General features: G+C 41.3%; 2 protein-coding genes across 19 annotated transcripts in view; one reads left to right on the top strand and one right to left on the bottom strand.

Moving 5' to 3' along the window:
• Rnf32 (ring finger protein 32) overlaps positions 1 to 14,570 on the top strand; it is a 62,494-nt gene extending 47,924 nt beyond the window's left edge. For 4 of the 11 annotated variants that reach the window (XM_087657094.1, XM_087657093.1, XM_087657096.1 and 1 more), the window contains exons 8-9: positions 10,138 to 10,305; positions 10,986 to 14,570. In XM_087657094.1, the coding sequence (XP_087513220.1) occupies positions 10,138 to 10,305; positions 10,986 to 11,234 (417 nt within the window). In that variant the 3' untranslated portion in view covers positions 11,235 to 14,570. 11 annotated transcript variants of the gene reach the window in all.
• A 1,341-nt stretch (positions 14,571 to 15,911) lies between these two features.
• Positions 15,912 to 17,715, bottom strand: part of Lmbr1 (limb development membrane protein 1) — a 140,162-nt gene continuing 138,358 nt past the window's right edge. For 7 of the 8 annotated variants that reach the window (XR_015685617.1, XR_015685618.1, XR_015685615.1 and 4 more), the window contains one exon: positions 16,142 to 17,331. Coding sequence is in view for 4 of the 8 variants with exons in the window: in XM_087657917.1 (XP_087514043.1) it covers positions 17,246 to 17,331 (86 nt within the window). In the remaining 4 variants the exon portion in view is untranslated. 8 annotated transcript variants of the gene reach the window in all.

Genomic DNA, 17,715 nt, shown 5'->3' with positions numbered 1-17,715 from the left:
ATGTTTTAAGTAACTAAGACCACAATTAATATGACATTTAAGCACCAGACCAGTAATGTACATTTTTAATAAATGTTCTAATTAAAAATAAGTCATGAAAGCTTGCAAAAAATGAATTAGAGCAAAACACTTAAAACAGATTCAACTTTGTAAAGAAAACAGTAACCAAAAAGAAAAGAATCACTTTTGAGACAGGATTCCATATAGCTCAGGCTAGCCTCAAACTTTGATCCCTTGCCTCAAGTCCCCTGAATGCTGGGATTATAGGTGTGCACCACCATGCCTCTTTGGTATCTTAATTGCAAACCTCACTAAAGTTTAAGGCATGTTATATTTCTACTAAATAATACAGTACATTTTTTCTTGTCTTTTATTGGATATTTTCTTTATTTACATTTCAAGTGTTATCCCCTTTACTAGTTCTCCTCCAGAAACCCCCCATTCCTTCCCCCCCCACCTACCTCCTTGAGGGTGCTCCACTCCATTCCACCTCCCCACCCTGGCATTCCCCTGCACTAGGGCATCTTAGCCTTCACAGGACCAAGGGCCCTCCTCCCATTGATGCCCAACAAGGCCCATCCTCTGCAACATTTGTGGCTGAAGCCATAAGTCTCTCCCCATGTGTACTCTTTGGTTAGTGGTTAGGTCCCTGGGAGCTCTGGGCGGACTAGTTCATTGATATTGTTGTTTCCTATGGTGCTGCAAATGCCCTGGGTTAGCTCAGTCCTTTCTCTCACTCCTCCATTGGGGACCCCATTTTCAGTCCAATAGTTGGCTGCCAGCATCCACTTCTGTATTTGTCAGGCTCTGACAGAGTCTCTCAGGACACAGCTATATCAGGCATCCCCAGTAGTGACTGGGTTTGGTGATTGCATGTGGGATGGATCCCCATGTGTGGCAGTCTTTGAATAGCCGGTCTTTCAGTCTCTGCTCCACACTTTGAATCCATATTTCCTCCTGTGAGTATTTTGTTCCCCCTTCTAAGAAGGACTGAAGCATCTACACATTTGTCTTTCTTCTTCTTGACCTTAATATGGTCTGTGAATTGTATCTTGGGTATTCCGAGGCACTTCCCCACTTTCTCTTCTATTTGTTTCAGTGTATCTGGTTTTATGTAGAGGTTCTTGATCCACATGGATTTGAGCTTTGTACAAGACGATAAAAATGGATCAATTTGCATTTTTCTACATGCTAACCCCCAGCACTATTTGTTTAAAATGCTATCTTTTTTCCACTGGATGGTTTTAGCTCCATTGTCAAAGACCAAGTGACTATAAGTGTATGGGTTCATTTCTGGGTCTTCAATTCTATTCCACTGATCTACCTGCCTGTCTCTGTACCAGTACCCTACAGTTTTTATCACAATTGCTCTGTAATGCAGCTTGAGGTCAGGAATGGTGATTCCCCAAGAAGTTCTTTTATGGTTGAGAATAGTTTTTGCTATCCTGGGTTTTCTGTTATTCCAAATGAATTTGCAAATTGCTCTTTCTCAGTCTAAGAAGAATTGAGTTGGAATTTTGATGGGGATTGCATTGAATCTGTAGATTGCTTTGGGCAAGATGGCCATTTTTACTATATTAATCCTGCCAATCCATGAGCATGGGAGGTCTTTCCATCTTCTGAGATCTTCTTCAATTTCTTTCTTCAGAGACTTGAAGTTTTTGCCATACAGATCTTTCACTTACTTGGTTAGAGTCATACCAAGGTATTTTATATTATTGTGACTATTGTGGAGGGTGTCATTTCCCTAATTTCTTTCCCAGCCTGATTATTCTTTGAGTAGAGGAAGGCTACTGATTTGTTTAAGTTAATTTTATATTCAGCCACTTTGCTGAAGTTGTTTATCATGTTTAGGAGTTCTCTGGTATAATTTTGGGGGTCATTTAAGTATACTATCATCACTATTTAGTTATTTTGACTTCTTCCTTTCCAATTTGTATCCCTTTGACTTCCTTTTATTGTCTAATTGCTCTGGCTAGGACTTCAAGTCTGTATTGAATAGGTAGAAAGAGAGTGAGCAGCCTTGTCTAGTCCCTGATTTTAGTGGGATTGCTTCAAGATTCTCTCCATTAGTTTGATGTTGGTTACTGGTTTGCTGTACATTGCTTTTAGTATGTTTAGGCATAAGCTTTGAATTCCTGGTCTTTCCAAGACTTTTATTATGAAGGGGTGTTAAATTTTGTCAAATGCTTTTTCAGCATCTAATGAGATGGTCATGTGGGATTTTTTTCTCTTTGAGTTTGTTTATATAGTGGATTATGATGGATTTCCATGTATTAAACTATCCCTGCATCCCTGGGATGAAGCCTACTCGATCATGATGGATGATCATTTTGAATTATTCTTGGATTTGGTTAGGGAAAATTTTATCCATTATTTTGGCATTGGTATTCATAAGGGAAATTGGTCTGAAATTCTATGCCCTGGTCCACAGGGGCAGTCAGCAGAGGTTGGGGATCACCTAGGAGAGAATGGGGGTCAGGAGATGCGATGAAGGATGCCAAGACTGATCAGGTGACAAATTTTATTTTTTCCCAAGGCTGAATTTATACCATAGCAGGGGTAACAGAGGGAGGGAGTAAGTGGGAAACATCTATGTAAGCCAAGGACACTGGCTCCTGTGGCCAGGCAATCAGCTGACATCAACAGGATGTTGGTTTCTCAGAAAGGTCACAAGTTTGTCATATCATTAGGTATTCTGGTGTCAGATTTGTATTAGCCTTCTGCAGCTGGCTGGGGATTTTTTCCATCATCCTGACCTCTTAATGAACCCAGTCATACTTAATTCTAACTTTAATATTAACATCAATAATGGAGGGTTTTTAAGGGCATAGCTCACAACAATTCTCTTTATTTGTTGGGTCTTTGTATGGTTTAGATAAGTGTAGTTGTGGCTTCAGAGAATGAGTTGGGCAGTGTTCCCTCTGTTTCTATTTTGTGGAATAGTTTGAAGAGTATTGGTATTAGGTCTTCTTTGAAGGTCTGATAGAATTCTGTACTAAACCCATCTGGTCCTGGGTTTCCTTTTTTTTTTTTTTTTTTTTTTTTTTGATTGATTGATTGGGAGACTTTTAATGTCTGCTACTGCTATTTCTTTAGGGGTTATGGAACTATTTAGATGGTTTATCTGATCCTGATTTAACTTTAGTACCTGCTGTTTGTCTAGGAAATTGTCCATTTCCTGCAGATTTTCCCATTTTGTTGAATATAGGCTTTTGTAGTAGGATCTGATAATTTTTTTGAATTTCCTCAGTTTCTGTTGTTATGTCCCTTTTCATTTCTGATTTTGTTAATTTAGATACTGTCTCTATGCCCTCTGGTTAGTCTGGCTAAGGGTTTATTTATCTTGTTGATTTTCTCAAAGAATCAGCTCCTGGTTTTGTTGACTCTTTGTTTAGTTCTTTCTGTTTCAACTTGGTTGATTTCAGCCCTGAGTTTATTTCCCAGCGCCTACTTCTTTTGGGTGTATTTTCATCTTTTTGTTCTAGAACTTTCAGAAGTACTGTCAAGCTACTAGTGTATGCTCTTTCAAGTTTCTTTTTGAAGGCATTTAAAGCTATGAGGTTTCCTCTTACCACTGCTTTCATTGTGTCCCATAAGTTTGGCCTACATTTTCATTAAATTCTAAAAAGTCTTTAATTTCTTTATTTCTTCCTTGACCAAGTTATCACTGAGAAGCACATTGTTCAGCTCCATGTGTATGTGGGCTTTCTGTTGTTTTTGTTGTTATTGAAGACTAGTCTTAGTCCATGGGGATCTGATAGGGTACAAGGGATTATTTCAATCTTTTTGTATTGGTTGAGGCCTGTTTTGTGACCAATTATATGGTCAGTTTTGGAGAAGGTACCATGAGGTGCTGAGAAGAAGGTATATTCTTTTGTATTAAGATGAAATGTTCTATAGATATCTGTTAAATCCATTTGGTTCATAACTTCTATTAGTTTCACTATGTCTCTCTTTAGTTTCTGTTTCCACAATCTATCCATTAATGAGAGTGGGGTGTTGAAGTTTCCCACTATTATTGAGTGAGGTGCTATGTGTGCTTTGAGCTTTAGTAAAGTTTTGTTTTGTTTTTTTTTTTTTTAATGAATGTAGTTGCCCTTGCATTCAGAGCATAGATGTTCAGAATTGAAAGTTCATCTTGGTAGATTTTTCCTTTGATGAGTATAAAGTGTCATTCCTTATCTTTTTTGATAACTTTTGGTTGAAAGATGATTTTATTCGATATCAGAATTGCTACTCCAACTTGTTTCTTGGGACCATTTGCTTGGAAAATTTTTTTCCAGTCTTTTACTCTGAGGCAGTGCCTGTCTTTGTCATTGAGGTGCATTTCCTGTATACAGCAAAATGTTGGGTCCTCTTTATGAATCCAGTCTGCTAGTACATGTCTTTTTTTTTTTTTTAATTTGAAACTGCTCCAAGTGGAAGAGGTGTGGATGGTTTATCTCTTTCCGTCTCTACTTGCCTTTTATTTAACTGGAGAAAGAGAACTCACGAGCCAGGAAAAGGTTACAGATTATAAGTTACCTAAGACAGATCATAACATAGTTCAGTACTTACTGAAGGGTTCATATGTCCTTAAAATAGAATCAATAAACTCTAACCCCCAAAGGATTCTTGTTACTCTCCCATTACACACCTAAACACACAAACGCTTATGAGAAAACACAACAGTGTTTAAAAGAAGTGTAATTACTGGATTCTTTTTCTTCTTCTTGTGAATCAATCTTGACTGAGGAGTATTCAAAACAAATTAGAAATTTATGAGTTTTGCCCAAAGAAAAGTCCAACACGGGCTGGGCTCAGGATATAAAAAACAAATGGACTGCCACTGGGTCAGCCCCAGTCCATACAGTTGCTTTGCTTAAGTCTTCTGAAAAATGCTTTTAAAGCTGAATTTTCAACAGCAGCAGTCAGCCAGAGCTAAGCAATCCTGTTCCCATTGAGAGTCGCTGTCCTTGGGAATCTGGCCCTGGCCAGATCTCACAATGCAGTTGTCTTCAGTCAGCCCCATCCCTGGTTCTGTCCCTGAAAATCTGCAAATTTGATATAGCTGCAGTAAACCAGAATTCAGGAACTGCTCCTTTAATATCTCATTAAAGTCTGCACGTTCTTCTGTAATGTGGTCCCACGCACAGTGAATATATATAATAAAAATGTAAATAAAGATTATTGAGGTTATGGATGATCAAATAAAGGAAAAAAGTTTATTAGAGAACAAGGGTTAAGTGAACTTAAGGGCTCTTTGGAAAATCAGTTGGATGGTGTTTTTCTGGGGCAAACACGTGAAGGGACACAAGTGTGACAGGCTAAGGCAGACTCGTGAAGGAACGTTTTGCTGAAGCAGACAGAGGAGAGATGTTCTGCTAAAGCAAGCAAGGTAAAAGGACACGTGATGAAGGGTTCTTTGCTAACAGCACACATGTATTGGTCTGCCTTACATTGTGTAGTTGAGCTGCATTTGTCAGGACTCCATAGAAAGAAATGCACCCAAAAACTTCTGGTGGTGAGCTGCAGTTTCTTGCCACTGATTGGATGCATGTGCTGAAGCAAGGCATGTGGAGGACATGTGATGTTTGAAGAGTATAAATAGGAATCCACCGAGTCACAAAGACAGAGCTTGGATTGCTGGTATGGCTAGTTGTGCAATGTTTGTAGGTTTCTCATCTTCGCTGATCTTTGACTTCCCGAGAGAAGCACAACCAGAACTTCTGGTGATCCTGTTGGTTCTTCCTGCTTACTTGAGCCCAGGCTGAGGCCTGGCTGTCTCTGCTAGGTTGTGCCACCACTGTTGATTCACGTTTGCTATACTGACTCTACCAAGCTGGTATATCTGTGAAGCGTTTTTGAGTGGATCAAGCTGCCACTACCCACTAACTTGTGAACTAAACTGCTGATTTCCAAACCATACAGACAGGAGTTGCTACAAAGAACCTTTCAAAACAGGTCCACTTCTTCCGTATCCGTTTTTGTGTTTTTTTTCCCTCCATCTTTATTAAATTGGGTATTTCTTATTTACATTTCAATTGTTATTACCTTTCCCAGTTTCCAGGCCAACATCCCCCTAACCCCTCCACCTCCCCTTCTATATGGATGCTCCCCTCCCTATCCTCCTTCCATTACCGCCCTCCCAACAACAATCCCGTTCACTTGGGATTCAGTCTTGGCAGGAAAAAGGGCTTCCCCTTCCACTGGTGCCCTTACTAGGCTATTCATTGCTACCTATGAGGTTGGAGCCCAGGGTCAATCCATGTATAGTCTTTGGGTAGTGGCTTAGTCCCTGGAAGCTCTGGTTGGTTGGCATTGTTGTTCATACGGGGTCTCAAGCCCCTTCAAGCTCTTTTAGTCCTTTCTCTGATTCCTTCAATGGGGTCCTGTTCTCAGTTCAGTAGTTTGCTGCTGGCATTCGCCTATGTATTTGCTATATTCTCTCCTGGCTCTGTCTCTCGGGAGAGATCTACATCCGGTGTCTGTCAGCCTGCACTTACTTGCTTAATCCATCTTATCTAGTTTGGTGGCTGTATATGTATGGGCCACATGTGGGGCAGGCTCGGAATGGGCGTTCCTTCAGACTCTGTTCTAAACTTTGCCTCCCTATTCACTGTCAAGGGTATTCTTGTTCCCCTTTTAAAGAAGGAGTGAAGCATCCACATTTTGGTCATCCTTCTTGAGTTTCATGTGTTCTGTGGTAATCTAGGGTAATTCAAGCATTTGGGCTAATATCCACTTATCAATGAGTGCATACCATGTGTGTTTTTCTGTGATTGTGTTACCTCACTCAGGATATTTTCCAATTCCATCCATTTGCCTATGAATTTCATAAAGTCATTGTTTTCAATAGCTGAGTAGTATTCCATTGTGTAGATGTACCACATTTTCTGTATCCATTCCGCTGTTGAAGGGCATCTGGGTTCTTTCCAGCTTCTGGCTATTATAAATAAGGCTGCTATGAACATAGTGGAGCATGTGTCTTTGTTATTAGTACATGTCTTTTTATTGGGGAATTGAGTCCATTGATCTTGAAAGATATTAAGGAAAAGTGATTGTTGCTTTCTGCTATTTTTCTTTTTAGAGGTGGAATTACATTTGTGTTGTTATCTTCTTTTTGGTTTGTTGAACGAAGATTACTTTCTTGTTTTTTCTAAGGTGTAGTCTCCCTCCTTGTGTTGGAGTTTTCCATCTATTATCCTTTGTATGGCTGGATTTGTGTGAAGATATTGAGTAAATTTGGTTTTGTCATGGAATTTTCTTGGTTTCTCTATGTTAATTGAGACTTTCACTGGGTATAGTAGCCTGAGCTGGCATTTGTGTTCTCTTGGTGTCTGTATGATGTCTGCAGGACCTTCTGGCTTTCATAGTTTTTGGTGAGAGGTCTGGTGTAATTCTGATTGGTTTGCCCTTATATGTTACTTGACCTTTTCCCCTTACTGCTTTTAATATTCTTTCATTGTTTTGTGCATTTGGTGTTTTGACTATTATGTGATAGGAGGAATTTCTTTTCTGGTCCAATCTATTTGGAGTTCTGAAGGCTTTTTTTATGTTTATGGGCATCTCTTTCTTTAGGTTAGGGAAGTTTTCTTCTATAATTTACTGGCCTTTTAAGTTGGGGAATCTTTCTTCTCTTCTATAACTATTATCCTTAGGTTTGGTCTTCTCATTGTGTCCTGGATTCTTGGATGTTTTGGGTTAGGAGTTTTTTGCACTTTGCATTTTCTTAGACTGTTGTGTCAATGTTTTCTATGGTCTTCTGCCCCTGAAAGTCTCTCTTCTATCTCTTGTGTTCTGTTGATGATGCTGGTATCTATGACTCCTGATCTCTTCCCTAGATTTTCTATATTCAAGGTTGTCTCCCTTTGGGATTTCTTTATTGTTTCTATTTCCACTTATAGATCCTGGATGGTTCTGTTCAATTCTTTCACCTGTTTGGTTGCGTTTTCCTGTAATTCTTTAAGGGTGTGTGTGTGTGTGTGTGTGCGTTTCCTCTTTAGGTCTTTCTACCTGTTTTCCTGTGTTCTCCTATATTTCTTTAAGGGGATTATTTATGTCCTTCCCAAAGTCCTCTGTCTTCATCGTAAGATGTGATTTTAAATCCAAATCTTGCTTTTCCATTGTGACGGGGATCCAGGAATTGCTGTAGTGGCAGAACTGGGTTCTGATGATGCCAAGTAGCCTTGGTTTATGTTGCTTGTGTTCTTGTGCTTGCCTCTTGCCATCTGGTTACCTCTAATAACCAGATGTTACCTGCCCTTGCCTGTCCCTCCTGTGATACTGGTTGTGTCAGAACTCCACAGAGTCTAGCTGTGTCTGTGATCCTGTGATCCTGGGCATGTTACAGCACCTGGGAGTGAGACTTCCTCTGGGTGTTGTGGTACTTAGTATGTAGCCAGTGCCCAAGGTCTGTTCATGATACTGGTTCCAACCAGAAGGAACCTGTGCCCCTGGCTGGCCCCCTGCATCCCTGGATTCTGGGGGACCTAGTTACTCTGAGTCTTGGGGCAGATGTTGTGGCCTCTTCTGTGATCCTGGGTGTTTCAGAGCACCTGGGAGTCAGGCTAATGCAGAGCCAGCACCCAAGGTCTGCTAGGGCACTGGTTCAGACCGAAGGGAACTTGTGCCACTGGCTGGGTCCCTGGATTCTTACTCCCAATGTTGGGGCAGTTGTGGTCTCTTCACCTCTGATGCTGGGCATGTTAGATTACCTGGGAGCCGGGCTTCCTTTGGGAAGTTTGGGGCCAGCAACCAATGTCTGCTCAGGGCACAGGTTCAGACCAGAAGGGCAACAATATAGTACTTATAAGTACTTTACTCTTTTAAAATATGGTGATACCATCTTGAGGGAAAGGCAGCCACAAAGTCAAGCCTTTGTAACTGGAGAGGGTACAACTCAGATCAGAGAATCACAGCAGACATAGCCAGATGAATCAAGGAGGAGGCAGGCTGATGTATACTTAATGGCAGTAGGTAAAGTTGATGGAAAACTTGCCCAGGAACCTACATGACTGCTCTATCAAATGCATGCTCCACCCTCCTAAGTGTGTGTAACTAGTTCACACCAATGTGTGTTCAAAGTGTTGGTGTCCTGTGCATTCAGCTGCTCCAGATGCCATTAGGATATGACTGCAATGCTCTGCCACAGCCAACAGGCATCTAATGTCATTTGTCCTAAGACCAGTTGCTTTTCTAAATCTGTTTTACATGTTTTTATAGTTATGTTTATATAAAGTTTTATAAAAGAAGTGAGATTAAAGAACAATAGACTTAACTTGAGGTTAAAATTTCAGGTGGCATACATATGCTGCCTCTGTACTAACACTACCAGTGTAGAATTTAACCTAGGTCCCAAGGGGTCTGTTCTGTAGTACGGCACCTCATTTATCCATCCTGATTATCTGTGCTTGGAGGAAGACTTTAAAGTCATATTAGGCAAGGAGTGTTTCAAATTGTGACCTTAGAGCTTGATGAGAACAAGTCACAGACAACCCACCCTCCTTTGCTTGGGTACCTTTTCTGCTTGCATAAAATCATCTACACTCTGGACCCACAGCTCCACAGGGAAAATGGCTGGTGGGATAATGAGCTAACAGAAGAGCTAGCTGTAGTCCTCACATGCCTGGTAGCAGTACCAAGAACTTCTACACTGTGCTATGTAAGTCAGCTTTGATTCCAATTCCCTCCTGTCAGCTTTAGTTCCAGATGCACTCTGTGCTAACTGCAGCAGAGCAAAAAGTATCCTTTTCTTTTTTTTACACATCCCTAAACTCTTGAGCAAGAATCCTGTGATTTAGACCAGCACGAGGCAGATTAGCAAGATTAAAGTATAAACACTTATTTAATAAAGTCTCCAGTGACATGGGCAACTTCTTATAGAAATAAAGACCTGCGTCAACATCTAAGCAGCAATGAACTGGGCTCTCACTGATGAAGAGTGGAAAGTTCCCAAAAAGGTGACAAAAGGAGACAGCTGAGGATGGTGAGACAGACAGCTTGGCCTGGTCTGTTGTAGATTGCTCTCAGGAACCCTTGTCTTCAGAGGTGAGGGTACTCTTGTTACATTCCAGCTGCCACATGACAGCTTCTGGAGAGGGAAGCTAAGTTCCTTCTTCATTTAGAAGCTCCAGCTTATGGCTCTGTTCCCAGTTCACAGAAATCAGCCACCGAATCCTGTGCTCATACAATACCAACATAGATGAACTCTTCTCAGAGATTGACGTCTGCTTGGCAGTAAATCGTAGCATTCTTCAGCAGCTAGATGAAAGGTGTGGCCAGGAGATCACTGAGGAGGACTGGGAGAAAATCCAAGCGCAGGTAGGCATCAGAACAACTTCCCCTCTGCAGAAAGGATTGCTATCACAGGTCTGGGAGCCTTGGCAAGTTCTCCTTGGATGAGGAAACCCAGGCCTTTGCCATGAGCTCAGTCCTTCATTCTAAAATGTTAACACTCTAGTTTGATGGTGGGTATTATGAACAATGAACCCAAGAGGGTAATCCTAATGCTTCCTGCCTTCCTCCTGTACCTGCAGGAGCCTATGAAGGAAAACAGGGCTCTACAGCAACTTGAAGCCAAGATAGAGGGAAAACTTAAAATATTAAATTGGAGGTTAAAAAACAGCTTAACACATAAAATTGGGAATGTTTTAAAACTTTAACAGTAACAACCAAGTGCTTAGCCATTTTTCACTTTTTCTTTTGCTTTTTTGGTTTTTCTGTAGCCCTGGATGTCCTGGAACTCACTCTGTAAACCAGCCTTGAATTCCAGATCCACCTGCGTCTGCCTCCTGAATGTTGGGATTAAAGGTGTATGCTACCAATACTCAGCAGTTTTAAAGTATTTTTCTTTAAAATTGCTTATTATAATCTACATCACACATCTTGACATTTAAAGTTTTCATGTCTTGAGCTATTGCTCTCAATGTAGGTCTAAGTAACTGTGGAATGTGACTGGGAGACCACTGCTCTAACAAAGCTGTGTATGCTTTATGCTGCAGGCTGCTCACCATGAGATCTATGAATGTTCTATCTGCCTGACTCCACTCTTCTTCCACTGCGATGGTCGGCAAGCAGCCGCAGGGACCAGCAGCCAGCATCCCCGAGAGACGGTCCTCCTGTCCTGTGCACATCTGTTCCACAATGCCTGCCTCCTGGCCTTGGAGGAGTTTTCTTTAGGAGACAATGCTCCTTTCAACGTCTGTCCTCTCTGTCGCTCTTGCTACCAAAAGAAAATTGTTGAATATTGAGTCCATGTCCAGGAAGTTAAATCTAGGACTAGAACAAGAGAGGGGAAAAGGCTACCTTGCTTTCGGATGAGCTGAATGAGTTCTGGGTTGAGGACTACACTACTGACTGTTCTTTGTGATTATATAGAGAAAATATAAGTACCTATTTGACTGTGATCTTTATTACATAAAAAACAGCTTGTGTATTTGTTGAAGTTAGTCACTTAAAATAAATGAAAAATAGTGTTACTTAGAATGTGGCTAGTGTATGACCAAGAGCCAGGAAACCAGAACAGGTAAAACCCACTCAGTGGCATTAGCAGTGCGGGAATGGAGACGGGGGTCTATCCTACAGGCCTTTCACGCTCCCGGCTCTTCCTATCGCAAGGATTTAAGTCTCCTTCACCTCAGCCTTCACCAGGGAATCTGCTCTCTGTGCTGGGAGGCAGTGCCTGTGTGAGACAGCATCCAGCCTGGATGTCAGTGCAGCAGAGCAGCACGGGGCAAACAGAGGCATGGTCAAGAGCTCAGAACTGTTCCCACACAGTGTGAGAAGCATTTTACAACTCATTCCTTATTTTTAACCCTTTTAAAATGATATATGCATTGATATATATATTGTGAGTTAGTATATACATGTTGTGCTCAAATTCTTCTTAATGACTAGATATACTATCATGACATCTAGAGGATAATCTTAAGAGTACTCAGTGGTAGAGACAGGCTGCATCTCAGAGAACTACTCTTCCATTCCGGAGACTCAGCTGAGAGCACAGTGCAAACTTTTACCATTCCACCATGCCTTCTTTAGTCAGTGTCACAGGGAAATCAGCATTGATTGGAACATCTCATGCCAGTGAGAAGGTTCAGAGGCCCATCGAATGTGATGACCCTCTCACTGTGACTTCTTCCTCAGCACAGCTTCACTGTAATGAACTGATCTCCCCTTAGCTTAGCAGATGTCTCTGCATTTTTGCAAGATTAAGCCGTCTTGTCACTGCCCACTCCCATTTATACTTAGGAAGCTTGCATGCTCTGGGTTTTAGCAATTGTAGTCTCCCTTTCTCCCCACATTGCAGATAGACGTGAGTTTTTCCACACTTATAAACTTTTATGGTTGCTGATCTATATAGGACCTGACCCATCCTTAGGCACTCTCATTGCTAACTCATGAACTGAGTAAGACACTGTCAAAGGAATGCATTTTCAGAGCATTTTGGTCCAGAAAAGGTTTATGTGAGCCAACAACAGGTGTTCTGAAGCTTCTGCTTGGAGAGCAAGAAGAGTCCTAGAAACCCATGACAAGCTAGGGTGGAGTCCAGCCTTACGGTGCTTTGTAGGACTCCTTTCCTTTCAAAGTACATGAGACAGACACATCATTATAAGACTGCAGTGTCACACAGCCCTCTATTATTTATCCTTACTACTCAGGACATAGCTAATGAGTTTTATCCACAAAGTATAGCTAGAACTGGACCTACTTCAAACTTTCTGAATCCTAAGTAACATTATAGGTTTGAGTAGAGAAAGAGTGTAAGCAAGGGCTTCAGGTAGTGAGTGGCAAAAGCCAGCTGCTGCTGCTGCTAGTGTTATTTTCAAGATCAAAGTCCTTGCAAGATACATCCCTAAAATTGGCCTCCTTTTAGAATCACACCATCTTAGACATCTGCTTATTGATCTGCAGTAAGTACTGACTGCATTTAAAGAATAGAGGAGGTTCCTTATGTTCCATGGACAGGCAAGCTAGAGTGGCTACTCACACTCTCAAGTCCCATCAACACACAGAAGTAAGCCTCCAAAATTTGTCTGCTGTCTGCAAACTCTGAACATGCCAATGGGAGTCACTGGAATCTAGCTGACCTGGCCTGACCTACCTCTTCACTCACGAATGGGGCAACCTCAAATACCTTCAGCTGTTTAGGCTATGCTCCAAAGACATGAAATGGGGTATGCATTTCCTATCTGACAGTTCAGAGCTGCCCATGTGTCAGGGAGGAACACTTGTTTCCTGTCCCCATGCTTCTTGCACATCAGCCGCACGTCACAGTCTCTGATGTGAGCTCACAGTAAGACACATAAGACATGGCGACCCACCCTGGAGCCTGAGCCAGTGCAGGCCTGCAAGAGAACAAAGGCCAGACTCTTCAAACAGTAAGCAGTGGGGACAGCCTGGGGTCTCAGGAACATGGTCTGTGCCGTTTAAGTCTCTGGGTATAATGCTGTAGGAACTTATACCTTTTAAATTTCTGGGTATAATGCTGTAGGAACTTACATCTTTGGTGCCAAGGTTTCATGTTTGCAGCAGGACTTTTCATAACAGTTCTTGGGTGGAATGTGAAAACACTCAGAAAACTTTTGAGGCAACAAATTTACCCAATTAATATTCAAGCTAACACTAACAACAAACCAGATTCATTATGTTTTTCAAATGGAAACCTAGCACCCATTTTGTACTAATAGGTCAGGAAATAGCTTCATTTGTGCCTGGTATTTAAAAAAATAATAAACATCAGAAAATGCCACTGTTTTGTTATTATGTGTTTTGGTGTGCATGTAAACTCTGTTACATGGGACATTCATTTCTTATTGTGAACTGAGGTATGAAGCCATTGGTGTTCACAGGCTGTGTGTACACACTTCTAGCAAATGAGCCAGTGTGAACAGCACTTACATTCTATAGAACTCTGGGTACAGTTCAGTTCTTCTATGGAAAGAACTTGGTTTCAAAAACAAGTCCAATGGGCTTGAATCATTAAATAATGTAAGATGCATATTATCAACTATCAATACTACTTTTGGGTTGCAAAGAAATGTATCATAAATCCACAATAGAAAGCACATGAAAATATCTTTCACTTCCTCTAATACCACTGTGTTCTAACACAGAACCAGAAGCAGAATGTTCATCATAATAGAATTGAAGACTAGATATATGTTTTTATGTGCAGGGACATAAAAACAAGTATAAGGGTTTTTTTTTTTTCAGAACTTTAATTTCTAAGAATTTTAAGTCACAATAAAAGTATCTCATAGAAACAAGACTAACGGAAAATTTGAAAACAATATGTAACAAAAATTTACCAGTGTGTCTAGACATATGGAAAGTATCATGCCAGTTTAAGTTTAAAATCAGTGCTGCATATCTTCACATATTTAAAGACTCTATCTGCATTAAATTCTGTACCAACCACAAGTAAATACATAGACTGGAATCAATGGGAATCTGTGCTGCTCTGTAAGGATCACCCACTGTGCCTGGCCAAAGAAGTGACAACAACTGCTGCTGCCACCATGAGTAAAAGCACACAGCCCCATACGCTGTGAGAAGCAGACCCAACAGGATTCATTCTGTTTCACCAGCCAGCCCCAAAAAGGTCTGACGGAAGGAGCTAACAGTGTGCTTATGGCCAACCTCACAGGGTCTCATATTTAGATCAGACATTATCTTATATAAGATAGATGAAAGATGAATGGATGATAGATCTAAAATATATGCTAGAAAATCTGTAAAAAAAAATGATGTTACAATGTATAAAATTTGTTATATCCTCATCAAGATCTATAAAGTGCTCGGTTCCCTTTTTTGTTTAAATTATATTAATTACTTTTATGTGTAGGAGTGTTTTCCCTTCATCACATGCCTGCAGTGCCCATAGAGGCCTGAAAAGGGTATTTAATCTCCTGGGACTAGAGTCACCAATTACTGAGCCACCATGTGGATGTTGGGAACTAAATCTGAGTCATTGCTCTTTTCGTTTGTTTATTTGCTTGCTTTTGAGAGAAAGTTTCACTATGTTGCATTGGCTTGCCTGGAACTCACTATGTAAACTAGTCTGGCTTCAAATTCTTAGGGATCCTCCTGCCTCTGCCACTTGAGTGCTGTAAGGCAAACACCACCACGCCCAGCATCATGCCCTTTTAAAGAGGACATTCAAGACAAGAGAACAAGAGGACTCCTTACGGAGTCACTGGTGCAGCCTCGTCTAGTCAGAGTAGAGCGCCATGACTAGTGTGGACAGGAGCATGCGTCTGCAGAGCTTTCTGCACTCTGTAAACAGCACTGCAGTGCAGGACCCTGCGTGCAACTGTGTGCACACGGCTGTCCACTGACGATCCATATCACCAGCCTCCAGCACGTGCCCAGTGCAGGGACAGCACCTGGACCCAGTACCTCCCTCCAGGTAACTCTGAGGTGAGTGACCATGCAGCAGATCAACCACAGAGGGCCTGAGATCCAAGCTGAGAGAATCCTTAAAGCCCATTTCCCATCTCACCACCAATAGCTCCAGTCAGTGTTTTAAAAGTCATCATCTATCTGACTCAAGCTTGAGCACCTAAGCCTGGATCTCATCTTCAAATTACGAACTTTCAAATGAATACAAAGTTTAGGACTTGCACAGCCGATAAAGGTGCCTGAATCACACATGGTAAAAAGAAAGAACTGACTCCTGAAAGCTGTCCTCAGATCTTTACTCATTAATGTCTCCCACCAACCCCCTGTCTGTCTGCCCATTTGTCTCTTTCCCTCTCTTCCCCGTCACATACACACACACACTAAGAAAGTTAGTAACACAGTGGTAGAGCGCTTACCTAGGAAGCGCAAGGCCCTGGGTTCGGTCCCCGGCTCCGAAAAAAAGAACCAAAAAAAAAAAAAAGGATTTAAAAAAAAAAAAAAGAAAGTTAGCGACAAACAATGAAAAGTTCAGTATTTTATGAAATTTTCAGACACCTTACCTTACAGAGTAAGGTACAGTTTGGTTGTGTTGGCAAATGGTGTGCACTATAAATGACTGCAGTAGAAAACTGCTCTGACCTTTCCTTGAATCAATGGCTTATAAACATGGCTAAATTTTCTTGTTTTTCAAAGTAGAAAAAAGTGTCAGATACAACCTTTCACATATTTCTCAAAAAGAAACTAAATTCAACAATTTGAAAAAAAATGCTTTACTTTTTTTTCTGAACACAAAGCCTGTTCTGTCATCCATACACTGCATGTGAGCATCACTATATTCCTGTGAAATATGTGCTACCTAGAAACAACAGCAGCATGTGCTCATTTCTTTTTAATCAGTAGACTCAGGAGTTGAAAAACCATCTCTGTTAACAATTAAACTAAACAACTGAATAGTTAAGGACTCATATTACACTTCACCTGCCCTTTCGTGGAGAACCCAACCTTTAAGTTCCAGGTATCACACTGGTAACCTTCCTGAGGTGGAGACTTAAGGTGGTGTATATGAAAGTCACCAAAGCCTGAGGGACACGAAGAAGCAGCAGCAATTTCTATCTTTGGGTTTCACAGGCACAACAAGCACAGAGTGGAGTCGTTTTTGAAAAAGGGTTTTAAAAAGTGAATGTACATACAGCCTATAAGGCAAAGTCTAAGTTACACATGTGTACAACACTGGCACTGTGCTAGGAAAAGTATTATCAGGTACACAGACATACACTGTTCAAATCTACAATCACATGCTTCAGACTGCAGCTTACCACAAAGACACAGTCCTGGGGCTGCCCACCAAGGCTCAAGTGTGAAAAGAATCTAGTATTTTCCACTGGCTCAAAGTCTAATGAAGATTCTGTAACATGAATCAGAAAATCTGCTTTTGGTTTTTTTTTTTAAGGAAATAAAAAATGTAGTTAGTTTGTTACTAGTACAGCAGTTTCTGACCACCTGAGATGCTTTGGGTACCAGATGACTTTCAGGCGGGCTTCTGCCTGCAGAACCAAACTTCTCAAAACATAAAAAGTCCAAGTCTGCCTCTTGGCACATTACACCTCGCATCCTGATGGCTCCTGCTGTAGACACACAGCTTTTCCTCAGTCTCTAGGACTCAGGTTTAACCAAAAGCTATAAAGTCAATCAGGAAACTCAAAGGAGACACAGATAAGCAGTGCCAAGTTGTCAGTGCTTATGAGAAGGGGCACTGGCGGGTTGGCCCAGGCCCACCAGAGTGACCAGTGTCTATGGGAATGTCATGGATAGGGAGTTGTCAGGTCTTGCTATAGAGTGCTACTGAGACAGTCAGGTCTCACAGTGCTTTCTGATGCCCGTTTGCAGAAGGCTTTGTAGTTTCTGAATCCCTTGAGGTATCAGACAAGTGAAGTTTATGAAGTCCTGTAGAAAAAAAAAAAAAAAATAAGAAAAGGTGAGAAAGCATTGCTAAGGAACCGGGTGACCAGAAAAGACTCACTAAGCAGAACAGCTTTCCTGTGTAGGCTGCAATGCTGGAGATGAAATACAGGACCGCATGTATGATAGGCAAGCATTCTAACACTAAGACACAGGACTGATAAAGCTGCAACAATGTCACCTGCAGACCTCCCACGAAACAGTTCACCTGGGTCAGCAGCACTCCTGTTGCTACTGTGTAGCAGATGTTCTCTGAAGATGCCTGCTAGCAATGGAATTGCTTATCAAAGTCAGACTTAACATCTTGGGCCATTTGAACATATATTTAAAAAGGATCTTTTCTATACAAGGAATTGCCCCTAAGTAATA

This window comes from Rattus norvegicus, chromosome 4, assembly GCF_021556685.1.
Source record: "Rattus norvegicus strain SHRSP/BbbUtx chromosome 4, alternate assembly SHRSP_T2T, whole genome shotgun sequence".
Classification (NCBI taxonomy): domain Eukaryota; kingdom Metazoa; phylum Chordata; class Mammalia; order Rodentia; family Muridae; genus Rattus; species Rattus norvegicus.
Note: the sequence above shows the minus strand (reverse complement) of the source record. Positions and strands in the feature narration are given on the sequence as shown.